This window comes from Gouania willdenowi, chromosome 15 (genome assembly GCF_900634775.1).
Source record: "Gouania willdenowi chromosome 15, fGouWil2.1, whole genome shotgun sequence".
Lineage (NCBI taxonomy): Eukaryota > Metazoa > Chordata > Actinopteri > Blenniiformes > Gobiesocidae > Gouania > Gouania willdenowi.
Window position 1 is genome coordinate 11835846 of NC_041058.1, and position 18035 is coordinate 11853880.

An 18035-nucleotide genomic window follows, 5' to 3' on the forward strand; every position below is an offset into this window, starting at 1 on the left:
GGCTCCATGATATCGGTACGGGATACACACTTAAAACGATTCCGTTCAGACCAAATTGGGTGGTGTGTGAGGACCGTTTCAAACCGAGCTGCTAGGAGAGGGATCTGCGGGCTAAGCTAATGGGCTAAGCTAATGGGCTGCTAAGCTAATGGGCACCAAGCCAAAGTTACACCTGAAATCAGACGCAGTCGCGACAGAATTTCCTCACAGAAAATCCCAATGCAGCTTGTAAACGTACTTGTTCAGAGCACTACTATGTTTCTGCTTACATAGGCGGATGTCATGACACTAACCGCACCCCCACCAGATTGTTCCCTCTTACTTCCTTCCATAGTATATGCCAAAAGGTTTAAAATCATTCTAAAAAGTCTTTTTAGTGTTATATATATATATATATATGCACATATTAAGTTTATTGGTAATGCATTTAACACTTTTTTGTTATATACATTTACACTACAGGTACCCTTTATGTCTCACCATATTCTTAAATACTGCATGGCAGCCTGTGTAGTTTTCTTACATTTCCTTGTTTCAATCCCTTCTTGTGTGTCATTTTCTGATTTGAATCAACACTTTTTACGTAAACTCACTCCCCTTTCCAACTGACCGTGATTGACAGGAGATACTCGCTGTGGTCCTGACCTGAGGCTTTTTGAATAACAAAGAATACAGATGTGTTGCAAAGCTTGTGTTTCACACTGTTTAATCTCACTGTGAGACTTTCATTTTTTGTAAAGTTTTTCTCCGAGAGCCACCTAGGAATGGGTTATGTGTATCTATCAAGCTCATGCCTTTTATCTTTATTTGTTTCGTCTCATTTTATCTTGAGTATATCTTCATCTTCTTCCGTCGATGTTAACATCTTTGTGAGCCTGGTTTGACTGCCTTGGCTCTCAAAGCCAGAAAATCAACAACAAGAAACCATCATGTCAGAAATAGAAATTATCTCCTGTATCCCTAAGTTGTCTAACTTTGCCTTGGAGACGATAAGGTGGCTAATAATAAGAGCTCAGGGCCTGGTTGTGGACACTCTTGACTGAGGAAGTAATTAGGCTCAAGCAGTTTATCAGTGCTCTCTCTGGGTGATAAAAACGAGGGTGCTGAGGTATGTCTTTACACTCTAGAGTCCTGTCCACCAAATTTCTCATTAGGTCATCTTCAGAAACCCAAAGCTGGCCAAGGCGGAGAGCCATCACGTCCCTCACTTCACATCCTCTCTCCTCAGACGACCAATGTGGTTCATTTTAGCTGCTTTGTGGATGGCCATGGTAAATTTGGCAGCGCATCACAAAAGGAGATCCGTTTATACAGATCACATGCATGGAGAAAGGCATCCGCTTTCTCCTATCTTTAAAACTTTGATGTTACCACGTGGTTTTGTTTTCAAGGGAGCAAAATTAGCACGTGATGGGGCTATTAGAGAAGAGGCTGCGCAGCATGACGAGGCATGTGATGTAGCCGTTAGGGTGTCTTTTTTTTCTTCCAATGATCACAAACAGCTAATTTTAGCACCCAGACAGATAGCTAGTCAGGTCCTCAAAGCATCACATTCAATACAGATATTAGTAACCTGGTCATGAACAATAATAGAGCGTTCAAGGACTGAATGACTGGGGAGCGTTTTAATTTGAAGGCTCATTGTTGTCACAATGGAGAAGAATTAAAGCTGTGATACTTTTTTTTTATTAGATTAGACAAAACCGTAGTGCATAACTCATAGATCCATGAATGGAACATTATTTACTCCAAAAAGAAAGGAAAAAAAACTTTTGTTGACATTTTCACGCATTGCATTGTGGAATGTGGAGTCCTCGTCGACGGATACATAGAAGTGTTTTTACTTCATAGTTACCGTGGTTTCTTGTATTTCTCAGTGATTTGCTTGTCACCATTTTTGTTCTAGTTTGTTCTCGGTATTACCCGTGATATAGGAATGAAATAAAAAATAAAAAAAAACACCTATACGCAGCTCTCTCCACGTCTCCACATCCCATAATGCAATGCGCAAACTTTTGAGCGACAATTTCAACCTTTCTTTTCTCTTCTTTTTTTCCCCATTCATATTTTTTATTAATTTGAGGGGCATTTACAGGAAAAAAAAATCATAATATTAATGAATTAAACAAACAAATAGATACAGAATTAATACACATACAGAGGCATTTTCATGCTTTTAAAAACAAACCTAAAAAAAAAACAGCAACAACAAAAATACACAAATAATTAAACGTACAAATGATTTCAGTCCACTTCATTCTTAAGCAGAGAAAAAACTCCCTAATATGATTTTATCTAACAAGAAATCAACGAGGGTGGCAGAGCTTTAAGTTGTAGAGCATGGACACAAGATCTCCATTTCCTTCCACGTTACATAAAGCCTTTTAATGTAGTTAATGGGGATGTTGCCGTCACAAAATGCCCCCAATTAATCTCCTGTTGTGTTTCTCACACATTTGTTCATATTGTTGCATTACGAAGCTGAGCACAGAGTGCATTAAATTGACGACGTTGTAAAGCAGAGAAGCTTGAAGCCACCATTTGTTTACAGTGGCAGGTATGATGAATGTGCTGCATACAGACAGTGAATATAAAACAAAGAGGTGATATATATATATATATGGGAATCCAGGGAATACTAAGTGGGTACATAAATTATGTTTATTCCTCACATTTTCCACACAAATAACGTTAAGTGAAAAGTTTTGGTACCTATATTAGCCATAGTGCAAATTCAGTTATCACTTTTACATAAATTAAAGAAATCATTGTGTAATTGAGTGCGTATGTGTGTCAGGAGTGGCATCTTCAGTATGGTTATCCATTTTTTCTTCCGTCACAGAATTTTGGCGCTTGTACTTTTGTGATTTGTAACTTTTATCAATTTTTTTTTAATTTATTTTTTTGTTCCAAAATTTCCCCATTAAATTTGATTGGGAATTTAAGCATTTTAAGATTTAATATTAAAATTCAGCTGTTCGGCCATTTCTAAATTAGGTTTCAATTATTCAACTTTTATAATATTCAGCTGTTTAATGGCTACTGTTAGGCTAATGCTGGGCAAATGTTAATACTAGCTAATGGTGTTGCTAGGTTAATGCTAATGCTAGGCTAATGCTAATATTAGGCTAATGATAATGCTAGGCTAATGTTAGCAAATGCTAGGCAAATGATAACTAATGGTATTGCTAGGTTAATGCTAGGCTAATGCTAATTCTAGCTAATGCTAGTATTAGGTTAATGATAATGCTAGGTTAATGCTAATATTAGGCTAATGATAATGCTAGGCTAATGCTAGCAAATTTTAAATGTTAGGCTAATGCTAATGTTAGTTAATGCTAGCTAGTGCTAATGCTAGGCTACTACTAATGGCAGCTTGATGCTTGATTAATGTTTATGCTAAAGAATGCTAATGCTAGGCTACTACTAATGGCAGCTTAATGCTTGATTAATGTTAATGCTAATGCTAGATAATATTAATGTTAGGCTAATGCTAATGCAGCATTCAATGACACGGGCCAGAACCTGCATCCTCACTTACATTTTCTTCAGGAAATGCAAATATTCTAGTTATCAATTACGCAATTACAATTATAATTGATCCCAACCCTGATGTGTGTTTGTGTTTCCACAGAGCCAGAGATGGTTCTTCTGGACTGCCTTCGTCCTCGATCTTTTGCCGCGACCCACCGTGCCTGCGTTCAGCAACAACACAGTGAGGACCCTCCACTCTCCCCCTGTCTGTGCGACCTGAGCCTTCATCAGCAGGAAATGCATCTGGAAGAGGATGATGAGGATGAAGACTGTTTTCAGCCATTAAGCACCACCTCGTGCCACGTGCCCCAAAACTCCCAGAACTCCCAGCAGTGCTCGCTGCTGCCCAGCTACTTGGAGAGCGACCTGCACTTCCACTCAGTGCATGGCGTCCATGTTACCGAGTTGGATAAGCACACCGTGGCACGGCTGGACCACCGCAGCGATGAGCGGACCCTGGTGTTCACCAGCCGCTCTATGCGCTGCTCAGAGTCAGTGTTTGTGAAGGTGAAAGCAGGTTCCAGTCGGACTGGCTCTCTTTCTTATGGTGTGACGTCCTGTGATCCTTGTACCCTGAGGCCCAGTGATCTACCCTCTAATCCTGAGTCCTTGGTCGATAGAAAGGAATTCTGGGCTGTGTGTCGGGTGGCGATGCCCCTACACAGTGGAGACATCCTGGGCTTTGTGGTGAACGCAGAAGGAGAGGTTACCATGAGCCATAATGGAGTCAGTGCTGGGTTGCAGCTGTGTGTTGATAACTCCAGGCCTCTGTGGATGTTCTTCGGTCTACACGGAGTCATTACTCAACTCAGGATTTTAGGTACCGACCATGATTTTCAGCTATTCATCCTTACAAATTATTTATACATACAGTTCTATGAAACAAAAAGAAACAACAAATAAAAATACTATTCAAATACAGCTCTACAGTAATCACAGAAGAAAAAAAACTGTTTTTATAACACATACGTTTAACGTATTTATTAAATGATCCATCTTTTATGCCAGCTAATCTAGCCAGCTCTTTTGATAGCGCTTTGAGATGACTTTAGTTGTAATTAGCACTTTATATTACATATATTTCTGTAGTTTTATAAGATTTTTTTTATTATTATTATTACAATGGCTTCAAGATGAAATAATATGTTCTTATTAGTTTCCTTTTTGTATGTTTCTCATATTTTTGCGGTAGAACTTAATCTTGAGTCATATTTTATGTAATATGTCAAGGTGTCCTTTGCAAGAGGGATTATGTACCTGAATCATAACACGGATTTTTACTAGACTTTAATTACAAATTTGAATGAAGGAAAAACTAATGACATTTAAATAGTAAATCCCGAGTCAGCCAAATCGAAAAAGGTTTGTTTTCCCATTTTCTTGTTGTCTTAGCTTATTTTTGATTTCTCACCTTCTTGTATATATCTTCAGGGAATTTAAATTTGAGCTAAATTATATGAACAATATCTTTGTTCCTACAGGCCTATAGGTGCAAATATAAAATACATTTTGAAGTTAGCAGCCCTAATGGTTTAGCTGTAGGCTACAGCTAAACCATTAGGGCTGCTAATTTCAAAATTTTGTTCCAGCAGATTGCATATATTGATATCACGGCATTACCTGAAGGTCAAAAACTACCTGGCTATAACAGTAATAAGGAAAAGTCCAGGATAAGTTCAAAATGTTGTAGAAATACTGCCAATACACACTAAAATGCAAATCTATAAAAATATAAATAACGCTTTTTTATCTATGTGGTTTTGCTGACATAGTTTGATCATAATATCAGATTTAATTATATAGGTTTTTCATATATACTGTAATTTCCTGGGTTATTTCAAACTTCTAAACCGACATTAGGAGAGAATGATGTTAAAGTGGCTATAACTGTCTCCTAATATTAGCCCTGTTTATCCCCCAATGACCCTGAGCAGTATAAAGGAGTAAAGGATGCTGAATGATGGAGTTGACATTCTGCTTCTAAACTCATACTGTGTAGCTCTATTTCTGGTGCAAAGTATCGAAAGAGACACATTGGGCTTTTTAAAGACCTGCACTTGGAGAATGTCAATGTTTCTACCATCAACCAGTGGGGCACACGTGTGCTCTGACCTTCAGTATTCTGACAGACCTGTAAAACGGTGTCTACAATCTGTATAGATGTAGATTTTTCTTTTTTTAAAGCTTCATCACAGATAAACGCATGAAAGTTCTTCCTTTGACTTCAGCTACTATAGAAAAGAGTGAAGTGAAGTTGGCCGAGCAGCTCAGACAACCCCCAAAAACTGTAATTTAAGGTGGTCCAATTGGAGTGTGTTGATTCCTATCTTTTTCCCTTCCATTTCTGGGTTCTCTGCTCTCCTCTCTTCTCTTTCATGCACTCAATCAGACCCCAAACTAAGGAGGTTATTTCTGTCTTGCGTGGGCTCCCAGTAGCCAGCATTATTTATCAGGAGTGGGCTCGTGATGGCTCCTTATGATGCCCTCCATATGCATTATTAAAATGTAATTGCGGGGAGATTTAAGTTGCTGGCTTTTCCACCCACAGCGCGTTCCAACATCACCGGTCCACCAATCGTCTTGGTACATCTTCTCCTCCTCGAGGATTTGCTTCCTCTTTTCCAGCCTTTTTTTTTTTCAATCCTTTTGGGGCGTTCGTTGGACTCATTACCCACTCCAGCTGCAGGGAGTGCATTTATGATGTCTCGGCTCACATACTCGCTACAAAAGCGCACGCCAACAAGTTGCCATGGAAACATCTAGCCACTGGGGCGTGTGACAGTTTGTCATGGCTGGGTGTCGTCAAACCTGTGTGGTGGAACAGATGGGAGTCAGTTGCTCTCACACGGTCATTTTGTCAGCGTTTCCGATTGAACGGAGACTTCTGTCATTACATGTCGGATGTTTTCAATGTCGTTCTGGTCTCTGCGGAGCAAATGTCTTCTTCTTGTTTTGCTTTTGTTGTTCGTCTTTGCTGCAGGTGTTCCAGCAGCTGTAATGGCAAAATCCATAATTTCTATGATAGTAACAAATGCAATGTATAAAGAGTAATTTAACCATCGACCTATCCATCTTTTTTATTTGCTTTACCTATAATCTTTGATTAGAGCCATTCTTCCACTTCGAATGAGGTGCAGAAAACACCCTGGACTTCCTTTACATCTCAGAGTTTACACAATCAGAAAATCAATTTCACCTCAATTCACAACAGCACCTGAATACAGTAATTAATGAATTAATTCCCACATGCATTCCTTGGATTGTCGGATAATAAAAAAAAACACATTTTGTTTACACATTACACTCTATTTGGAGAGCGTTACCTGGGACTAAATCAATGTGTTGCCTAGCTGAGAATTGGCTGTTATAATGGGTGTTTTGATGGTTATCTTCATCTTTCATCACATCACACGTAAAATATTCATGTATTTAGGTATCTTTGCATTATTGCACATATGGACTTGTTTCAACTTAAGATAAAAGACAAATGATGCTGAAAAAACACCAATTTAACAAGAGCAAGAGCGCAAACCTCCACCAAGTGCAAAATAACCTTTTTACCAGATATTTGCATAATCCTGTGCACGGTCCAAATGTATGGACACCCCAACAATCGCAATGAAATCTGCATTTTGGTTCCGCTCCAAACTTTCAATCCCAAACCGAGATATGAATTTTTAGCCGATAATGACAGATTTACATTTTTCACATTGTTAAAACTGACCCAGAATCAGTATATGGATTCAGATCCCCTCCAAAATTTAATAGAAGCCTCCATATGGTAACGTCTATCTTTGGTTAAAATTTTCCTAACATCCCTTAAGTACTTTTGACGTAATCTTGCCAGAAAAACAAACAAATAAACTGGTAAAAATATTACCTCCATGGCAGAGGTAAATATGAACATATAATGTATGTCATAAGACAAAAATGAATAAATAGCTTCTATACCTGCTTTGTCTATGTTAAGCTTAGTGAAACAGACATTTAACTTTAAACAGATTGCAGTTAAAAGGATAAAAGAAGTTCTTCAAAGGACTGTGTCTGACATCAAATCACGGGAGTGTTTCTACATAGGAGTGTAGTGAATCTATTTGGATCCCCTTTACTCTTATTACTACAGGTTTTCCTTCTGCTCTTGATTGTGTATTAGAGCAGAGCTGAGAGGAAAGTCTATACTGTGTATAGCAGCTACAAACCAATGCGGGTTAACAAATGCTGAACGTAAAACTGCTTGGCACGTCAACTTAGACATCTTTATGTTGTAATAATCAGGAGCTGAAAGCCACCATACAAGTGTTAAATCACTAATAGCCCACTGCCAGCACAATGCACACAACATTAAGGAAACAGCAGTAAATTTCAAACATAATCAACAATGAAAGGTATCGTTGAGGAAAGGTTGCATAAATAGACGTGAAGGTTATCTATCGTATCTTGTTACTCAAAGCGAGGCGGGCACAGAGGTCAGTGGAAAGTTCTTGTGGAAATGAATGTGTAGGCATTTCCATCCATCAACAGTGCAACATAATCAAGAGAATGAACAGGTGACTGTGAACAGAGGCTTGAACATAACACAACAGGCTAACTGTGGATTAACCAACATTTTAAATATGGACACAGTTTCCAATTTAAGAACAGATACAGCTCAAAAATGTTTGTCAACCAGAGGCTATTGTCACACAGATGTAATATGAGATGGAAAAACAGAACAAAACACATTTCCTAGCATGGTACAACCAGCTTCTCAAGATCTACGGTTAAGGTTTGGAGACATCTGTGTTATGTAATAATCTATAGATGCCTTTGTGTTTGTGGTGGCAACACATTCATGTTGCTTTATAAATGTATAAATTCCATAATTGTCATAGGAAAGCAGCACCAAGCTCAAACACAGACAGACAGACAGACAGCTCCATTGCATTGCAGTATTTCTGCCACGGTCAGTTTGAGGACATGTGTAACCAACAATGCAGCAAGCCTGCCAGGCAAACTATAGATCAGGGTTTGTGTGTCTGTAAAATCAGGAACAGTGTTCTGTGTGGGAGCAGGGAATAGTAGTGGGAATGGATGGAGACGGGTGGTAAGGAATGGACAACAGTTATTTTGTGGAAGTGTTTTATACCCTACCCAGAGGGATGATGGACTGATGATGGAGGATGGAAGAGGGAGGTTGAATCAACACATAGGCTCTTGACTCACTTCCACACACCCACACAGAGACACTGTGGATTCACAAGTCATCTGCTTGGTGTTGGAGCGCATTTTCTTTGTGAGTGTATGAAAGAAAGAGAAATGAAGCTGAGCTTGTGCTGCCCTACATTTTACAAGCATCATAGGCTCAGATATTTTTCATAAACGTGTGACGTAAATTATTTATTTTTCCAATTACAAAACTGTCCAGTATGAATATTTATTTGGAACATAACCTTCATATGCAGCTCCTATGTTGATAAATCTTTGTTCTAACCCACAACGCTCTCTTTTCCCACAGGCACATCTCAGCGACCAGACCCTCGGAGTCCATCAGCGCCAAGCTCCCCTTCATGTACGCTCAACAACGCCCCAACGCTTTGCAGCGGCAACTCAGAGTATAATCTCAACTCCTCTCTGAATATCAACCTCAATTCAACCTTGAATTCCAACAACACACTGTATTCCTCTTCATCAGGTTGGTCAAAGACATTCAAATGACGAACAAAACCAGCTACAGAAAAGCTGTCAATACTTACTATTATTATCACTGAGACTATGGCTGTGTTTGAAATGGCACACTAACGTACTATACACTCCAAACTCAATGAATATATACTGTCTACTATATACAATAAGTATGATAAGGAAGTATGCCTCCAAATTTCCCAAGATGCATTTGAAACCTACAACAACAACATCTGAAAGCACACTGGCCACGTTTACATGGGAGCTCTAATTCCTCTTTAAAGCGAAATAAAAGTAAATTCCTCTTTCACCTGATCTTGTAAACACTTAATTCCAAATGCTGATTTAATTCCAAATTAAACTTAATACGGAATTAGGTAGCTGGTTCATTCCGTTTTTAATTCCGAATTAAATAATTCCTCTTTCTTGTAAACAGTTAACAACACTTAATTCCGCTTTCAGTTAATTCCGGTTGTTCTGCGCACATGCGACTTGCTGCAATGACGCGCTGGGTGACGACATAATCCAACATGGCGGCCTGGACTAGATCCGACACTATTTAATAAGAGCCCTAAAAGACATGGATGCAGTATAATGAAAGAAGGGGATGGACGGAGCCATAAACATGTGGACATTAACACAGACACATGGACTTATTACACACATCACATCAGCAAACGGAACAGGCTTCATCCGACGGGTGATACTAAGACCTAGTGATGGAGTAAATGCGTCCCCATACTGCTGCACAGGCTGTAATATCACCAAGTTTATCATTGTAACGCTTGTTAGAGCTACTATATTTACCATTATTGACCATATTGCCGAGCTTTTGCTTCAAAACTACAATCAAAATAAAGGTGAAAACAGTTCACATGTGCAGCCGACAATAAAATGTTTGTGTGTTTTTTCCCGATAGACGTGATACGTCCATTCAGAGCCTTCCCAACCCCCAGACCTAAAGCAGAATTACCTAAAGCCAAATAAACTGGTTTTCCATGTAAACCTCAGTTCCATGTAAACACTAAGTAGATCACTTTAATTCCGAATTATTTAATTCGGAATAACTGATTCCGAATTAAAAACGTCATGTAACTGAGGCTAAATATATCCGTTGATTCTCAAACGCGTGTGCTGCATGGGCTGTTGTGGGTTTTGAGTCATGTGCCTTAACGGACCATCAGTAGCAAAAGTGTAATGGCGTAAGTTCCAGCAGAAGTATACATTGCGGCGTTCAACACAGCAGCTACACAGCAAATCAAGCGGAAAAAGGCAGACCGAGGTGGAGAAGCAACAGTTTAAAGGACAAACATACTGGGGAGGAACGGACCGCCTTGCATCCTCGTGGATCTCCGTGACTGTGCAGGGTCCACCCCACACACTGGTGTCAGAGGGAGAGTGAGAATAAAAGGGATAAATTGTGTGTAAACCTTAGAGAAGCTTATTTAAGGTGAATTTGTTTTACAGTCTGGATGCGGGGTGGTGGTTGTGGCTGCTGGGATCAGTGCAGCCTCCTCTGTGTGGGCTTGTGGCGGGGACGAGCTGTTCAGGACAGTAACTACAGTGATATGTACATTCATGTCAGAGTCTCTAAAGCCGCAGAAAAATATTTCCAACAACACAAGATTAAGTCCATACATTTGTCACTAGTTTCTATTGACAAAAAAAAAGTCACTAAGAGCGTTCAGAAAGACACCGGTAAGGGATGTTTCGGTTTCGGTTTCAAAACGGAGCAGAGAGAGGATTCAACAAACTGCAGCTTTAAGTGAGAAAGTCACCAAGTTGAATATCAGCATGTGGTAGTTTCATCCATGAAACTTGCGTAAACAGCACATATTTCATTCCGACATTTCAGAGCATTTCGGAGATCCGCCATTGTGCTATTGACAAAACTTCTGTTTAACTTCAAAACAAGAGCTGTATTTACAAAAGCAGTAACAAAAAAAAAACTGATGGAAGACAAGAAGAGATGCTTTTGTTTTGAAAAGGGAATGTTTAATTTTTAGTTTGAAGCCAGTCCCAGGATGATTTTACATTCCGCTCGCAATGCATCATGGAGCGGTTGAGTAGGACTAGTGTGCCCACCATGCATACCTAAAAATGTCCGATATAGTATACATTAGGGTATTTCTGTCATGAATTGGGGGTTGCGATAGTGGAGGACCCAAAAGCAGGTAAAAAGGTAGAAGGGAGGATGAGTGCAGAGCAGGGTCAAATAATTTATTCTAACAAAAAAACCCAAAATACAAAGATTTATAGGCATGAGAAAAACCAGTAGCCTGGGGACAAATGTTGCAGCACACATGGAGGATCACATAGACAATGAACCAGTAATCACTCTCTGTCCAAACACTCGGCTAAATAGTGAGGGAGGCTTGATTGGGAACGGGCCACACCTGGGTGCAAAACACGAGGTAGACACGAGCAAGAATACCCACATAATTAAACTAAGATATACAACTAAAGGTAAAGAAGGACCCTAAGGGCTAAACACAACCAAGTCACACAGACCATGACAATTTATTGCATACTCAATATTTTCACAATTTGAACGCACCACATACTCATTTTGATGTCAAAATTAGTAGGAGTAGTACGTTAGTATGCCATTTCAAACACGACCTATATGGACACATGGTTTTTTCTAAAATCAGACAGGAAAGTTGAGTTGAAAGTAGCTGTAGGTTAGTGCATACATAAACATTGTTTTTCAGTTATTTCATTTGTGCTTTTAAGCAATAAAAAATGAATGAAAAGGAGACTTCTACTGTTCAGGACATTAATTTCCCTTGCCAATGGCATGTGTTTAAGCCTGGGACTGTTTTTGTTATCTTTTATGATTTTACTTGTTACATTTTCGCTGGTGAAATACAGACGTGAAAAAAGTTGCATTTAAAGCCACCGGAATCTAATACCTTGATGTTGAAGTATTTTATTTTTGTCTGGTCTTTGTTTGAGCATAGACATAATTTGTTTAGAGTGAACAATCTATATTGGCAAGTGATTGAATTACCGCCCAGTTGTTCTGCCAGTCATGGGATTCAAAACCAACCACCCACTTGTCACAATTCCTTTTCTTTTGGACATTACAACACACCATCTCCTATTTGTTATTTTTATAGTCTGTCTCTCAACTAACATCAGTTGTCTTTTCTCTGTTACCTTAGGTACGACCCCAAGCTCTCCATTCTCCAGCCACCCAGAGTCCCACTCCTTTCCATCCAGCTCTGGCACATGGAGTGATGAATGCACTATCTGCTACGAGAATGTGGTTGACACGGTCCTCTACGCCTGTGGACATATGTGTCTCTGCTACGCCTGTGGCTTGAAACTAAAGAAAATGGCCAACGCTTGCTGCCCAATCTGCAGAAGGACAATCAAAGACATCATTAAGACCTACCGGAACGCGTAGGCTTGTGATCAAGGATACCCAAGCCATTTTTACGTCTTTATAAAGACACGGTATGAGTTAAAAACCTGCTTGTTTGTGCATGTACTCAGGTATCCTATGACAGAGGTAATTTCCCATCAGTAAAGCAGTGATTGTTCTGCCAAAAGCACATCCTCTTAATCTTAGAGTGAAACTGGTGGGATAATTTATTTCAAGTGCAGTGTTGTCAACGCAACAGCACAACAACAACACATCTTGAGAGACATCTGAAGAGGCTTCTGATTGACTATCTCTGCATCTTTTTATTCCGCTAGTGATTGTGTCTTTTTTGCAGTGTTTTTTTTTTTTTTTTTTTGAAGGATGAGTGTCCACAGCTGCAGAAAGAAACACAAAGCGGTTACATCTGTGGTTTGTCTATAGCTGCCTATCAGGGAACACCAGGTAATATATTGACAATAAAGCTACAATCATGCTGCTTGTTGGACATCGAGACAGATTAACAGTTTTTAAGGTTTGAAAAAACTTTATTAATTAAGCAATAATGGACAATGAAATCCATAGTAATGAAGGTAAAGTAGATGTGGCATTAAAGGAATAATGTGCATTTGTAACTATTGCACCGTTCAGGAAGTCAGGCATCCGGGTAAGTTGTGACGTTTCTGCCTAGCAACGCCAGTCGCCATATTTGTTTGGGGGTAAAACAACGTTAACAACGTATTGACTCCCATTGTAACAGAAAAGATTTCACCATGCCCAAGAGCAGTTGTGTGTTTGGCTTTGTCCAATGTAAAAAAGAATACAGATATATATTTTTTTTATATCGTCCCAAAAGAAAAAAACATGAAGAAAATGCTGGCTTTCCTTCATAGGACGGATCAGTAAAAACCAATCTCCAAAAATGTCCCATTCATACATGTGCTCTCTACATTTCATAACTGGTAAGTGAACAGTTAAGATCTGAAATGAGGATTTTATGGGCATCTCATTAGCTTTGGTTTTTATTCTAGACGGCAATATGTTGTATTTATATCCACTGTAGCTTCGTTATAACTCACAGGGTTCATTTATTAGGTAATTGGAAAGATCTGGGTAGGTGAAATTGGGCCAATGTTTTGGATTGTTCATCCAAGTGTTGGCTGGGACTTTGTAGTGACACCCAGATACTGATAACTTAGCCTTATATCATCCCTCTGGCCTCTTCTGGTAGTGTTTCTTGATAGTTGTATGCCATACCGGGATAGAAATCACTCCTGTATTGAAATTATAGAAAGTTGTTTCCTCTATTTTAAGATGTTTTTTTTTTTTTTTTTACTACCGCTAACGTCATCTGTGACGTGAGCCTGACTTCCTGAATCTGAAGTTCTTCGTCTGAAGATATTTTTAAAATGTTCAAAGTGTCATTATGGAAGGTCACCCTTGTGGTACATTGTGATGTAGATAGCAAGAGAGTAGAGGGTGAGTCGCGTTTACAGGAGACAGGCAGAAGAGGAAGAAGAAGTAGTTGTGTGCTTTGCAAGAAAAATACCCTGGTCCTTCAGAGTCACTTAGACATGAGAATAAAATGCCGACACAGCAAATTAAGTAGACGAATCAACCTCTTCATCCAGACAACCAATGGATTACATCCCAGAAATGCCAGCGTTGTCTCTGTTTCCTTTGAGGTTACATCGTTGTCGTCTGTATATCTGAGTGAAACATGACTTTAAGCTTTCAGTGTCGATGTAGCTTGTTCAGTGCTTACGAAATGACATGTGGTGCCGTCAGTGACAAGGATGTAGCTTGTTCTTGTGGCCGTATCAGATGCTGAATACTGTTCTCCATCAGTGTAAACTAATACCAAGGACTTTCTCTCTTCATTAATCTTGTGCGATATGTAGAGCTTTTACGTATCATGAATAATAAGATATATTGTGGTAGTTCAGACAAGCTATTAATGATTAAGAACATTTATATTATATTGAAAGTACACACATTTCTGCATACGGCTAGTTCACACAGGACCATGTGTGCCTTCAACAAAATCAACTTTAGTCTATTTTATTCCGCACTGTTAAACCGCGATCAACATCAAGATAAATACTAACCTGAAATGAATGGATTCCAAAATATAATTTCCACCACTGATAAAAAAAAAAAACACTAGGACTCTCTTGGATTTCAGAGTTATCTTTAAAACTGTGTATTTTTGGCTTGTGCATCATATTTTTCAGCTGTTTTTACTGTACATACTACCTGGTTTTTCTTCGTGACCAAAAATGAACAAGCACACTTTCCACATCTGTGAAACACTAATAAGAGCTCCAATGTTGGAGAAGTGTGTTCTGTCTGTACTTTATCAATTCTATTTATTTCTCAATCTTAATAATGTTGATGTATAACAACTTGTGTTACTTTGTTTTATAATATAGTTATATAATTAAAGACCACGGAAAAGTGTTTTGTTTTTTTTTCCTGGTGTTTCATGTTTGTGTTGGCTGATTTTCACATGGTAACATAACTTGTTTAGGAGTTTTAAAATGTATTTTTGTTTTACACATTTTCACATCTCATTTAATACTTTCAGCTGTAATTTACATAAAAGAGCCGTAACACTATGATGACCAGTTAATATTGTGACGCTTTTTCACCCTATGTTAAAGACAAAATTAATGTTTTACATCAAATGCATAGTTTGCATTTTGATTGATTTGTAAAAATCAATAATACAACAAATGAAATACTGTTAAATTGAAACAGACCATGTACGTATAACTCAAATTTTTCTGATCTCTTACATTTGGACATTTACTATGTCAGCTTCAGCATAAAGATATACAGCGTGGTTTTATACATTTTTTTTTTTTTAACACAGGAAAATAAGAAAAAAAATATGTTTTAACTACAGATTAGCCAGAAAAAAAAGAGATGAATAACATCTAATTTTGGTCACTAATGTAAATATATCATCAGGCAGATTTTTCATACAATAGTCATTTAAAAGTCATTATTTGCTTTTAAACATGCTAATTACACATTTTATTAAGAATTTGTCATAAAATGTATTTTCATAAAAATGTGAATTTAACTAAACTTCCACTGCCCTGTTTTGATGCAACCTACATTCACAATGCACAACTTTGCCTTCCAAAAAAATGACCATCTGATGTTATCAAAGTTTGAGATTTATAATAATGTTTAAATACGGGTTTCAATTTTCCATATTTGCTTGAAACTTAAAGGGATCCTGCACGGTTTAAACAAATGTACCGGCCCAAATATTCAAATTGTTCTTATTAGAATATCTATGCTGAAAAAAAAAAGTTCTACATGGACCAGTAATGTTTTTATTGCCTTTTAAAGATGAGCCATATTTACAGTTAATGAGCCTTGGGGTGGCCATCTTGAATGGGGATGATGATGATGATGATGATGATGATGATGATTGCAGTGAAACTTTCAGCCAGCTTTTTGAGTCAAAATGCCATATTTTGCCGTTTTTGGCTGCAGGAAACAGAATTTTATGTTGTTGTTAATATCTTGGCTTTACCCCAAATATGACCAAAACAAAAGCAGCCAGAAACAGACATGCATTTTTGGAAAATACATCTACACAGACACAATTACACCTGTAGTTTTCTGTGAATTTTCTTAAGCATTCAAAGTATTTTTTTATGCTTTTCTGAATTTTCTCATTTAATTTAAGTGTCAAATAAATTCAGTCCAGAATCTTTGGCGTTACTTGATGACGTCTGCGATCTCATCACCACTATCCAAAAAAACAATTGTTGGTTTATTCTGACTAAAAGTAGCATTCAAAATATTACTTAGATAGCATTTATGAAACAATTGTGAGCAAAAACAGTTGTTTTCTCTGAGACCTAACAAGCAGGCCTTTACCTGACAAGGACCACACTTCATTGTATAAGAAATAAAAAAAAAAAAAAAGACAAGGGCTTTTAGTAAGCACCCATAACTCACAAGCAAACTGTTTGGATACATGGTATGCAGACATGGCTTGAGTGAACATCATCAGTTATTTACTACTCTGCAGGCCTGGCTCTAATGCGATGCTACTTGCACGCTGCAGTTCTGAAAGGCATGACCACAGCCGGTGACACCCAGACACTAACCAGGCCACTGTGGCCCCTGTTCATGTTCATGTGCTCTCAGAAGAAAAACAGAAATCCACCACTACCGGAGTGTGTGGAAGTGACATGACTACTACAGTACATCTCACTGGTGTCAGTGTTACATACCGACGTTCCACTCAGACCTCTGGGTGAACCAAACTCACGTCCTTTTGAGGGCCTAAGGCTGGGCAGCTCAGTTTGTACTTGTTTTATGGAATTTCCCATAGACAGCTTTAAGGTCAATCATTGTTAATCAAATTTAAATTCAGAGAGAGCCCAACACTATTGATTTTGAATTTCAAATACACTTTGGATGTCCTCAATTGAAGTTTGTTCCTCTGTTCAAGTTGAGTCTTTGAACTTAGGATGTAAAATCTTTACTTTGGTCAGATTTGCAGCTTCCAGGGATTGGCTTATGATTACAAAAAGTACTACATTTTTAAAGTGTCTAGAGAGTGGCCTCCACCTCATGCTTTGATTAGTGAATTGATGAAGACTATAAGGTGAAGGTTAAACTGAGCTGACATGCTGAGCACTGCTGCCCTCCAGTGGTAAGATATAGATATTTACTGAACCTTCCAGGACAAACTACAATACTGGCAAATACCTCGAGAGTATAAAGGGATAAAGCATATTTGGTGCCTTGAATAAAAGCCACAACTCAATTAGTCAAAATTATGAGTGGTTCAATGTTTAATAAAGACCAAATCAAAACCTTATACTCAGCAATAATTCTGCATTTTAAAGCAGTATATATAGTAGAAAAGGTGGGGGAAATATCAGTTTTTTTGGTGACTATTAAAAATCGATATTTCTCAGCAGAATCCATTTCCTTTTTAGTTATTATATAAACGACTGACTGACTTGGGATGTGCATTGTTTTTTGGAACTACAATTCATAAATTGTTTCGAGAAGTTTTTTTTAATAACGAAAATAAGGAAATTAAAATCACAATAATCGTTACTATCGAATTGCAACAAATCAAAACCTCAATATGTAATTAAATGGCACCCAAGTATCATGATAAAAATGAATTGGAATGAAAGCAGCCCAACCCTAGTGCATGCTTCACCAAAAGGAACATGGTTTTGGTTTAGATAGTTGACCATGCATTTTGCAACTGAGATTAAAAGAAATAGAGGTGATGAACATATAATTATTCCAGGTGTAAATATGTTTTTGTAGGATCTTACAAGGACATTGTTACTTTCTACAACGGTGCACACATATTTACACAGTCCTTATAATCATATTACCATTAGTTCCATTTATAAAATTCCTGCCAAATTCAAAAATTGATACCAGTTCTTTTCCATGAGGCGGTCAGTAGTTGACCAGT

General features: G+C 38.1%; 1 protein-coding gene across 1 annotated transcript in view; it reads left to right on the top strand.

Annotated features, from left to right (window-relative positions):
* The window catches only part of LOC114477297 (E3 ubiquitin-protein ligase NEURL1-like), a 36156-nt gene extending 21134 nt beyond the window's left edge, over nt 1-15022 (top strand). Inside the window, exons 4-6 of the mRNA XM_028469558.1 lie at nt 3635-4354; nt 9029-9205; nt 12363-15022. Coding sequence (XP_028325359.1) covers nt 3635-4354; nt 9029-9205; nt 12363-12607 — 1142 coding nt within the window. The 3' untranslated portion in view covers nt 12608-15022. The remainder of the gene's footprint in view (nt 1-3634; nt 4355-9028; nt 9206-12362) is intronic.
* Nucleotides 15023-18035: the final 3013 nt, after the last annotated feature.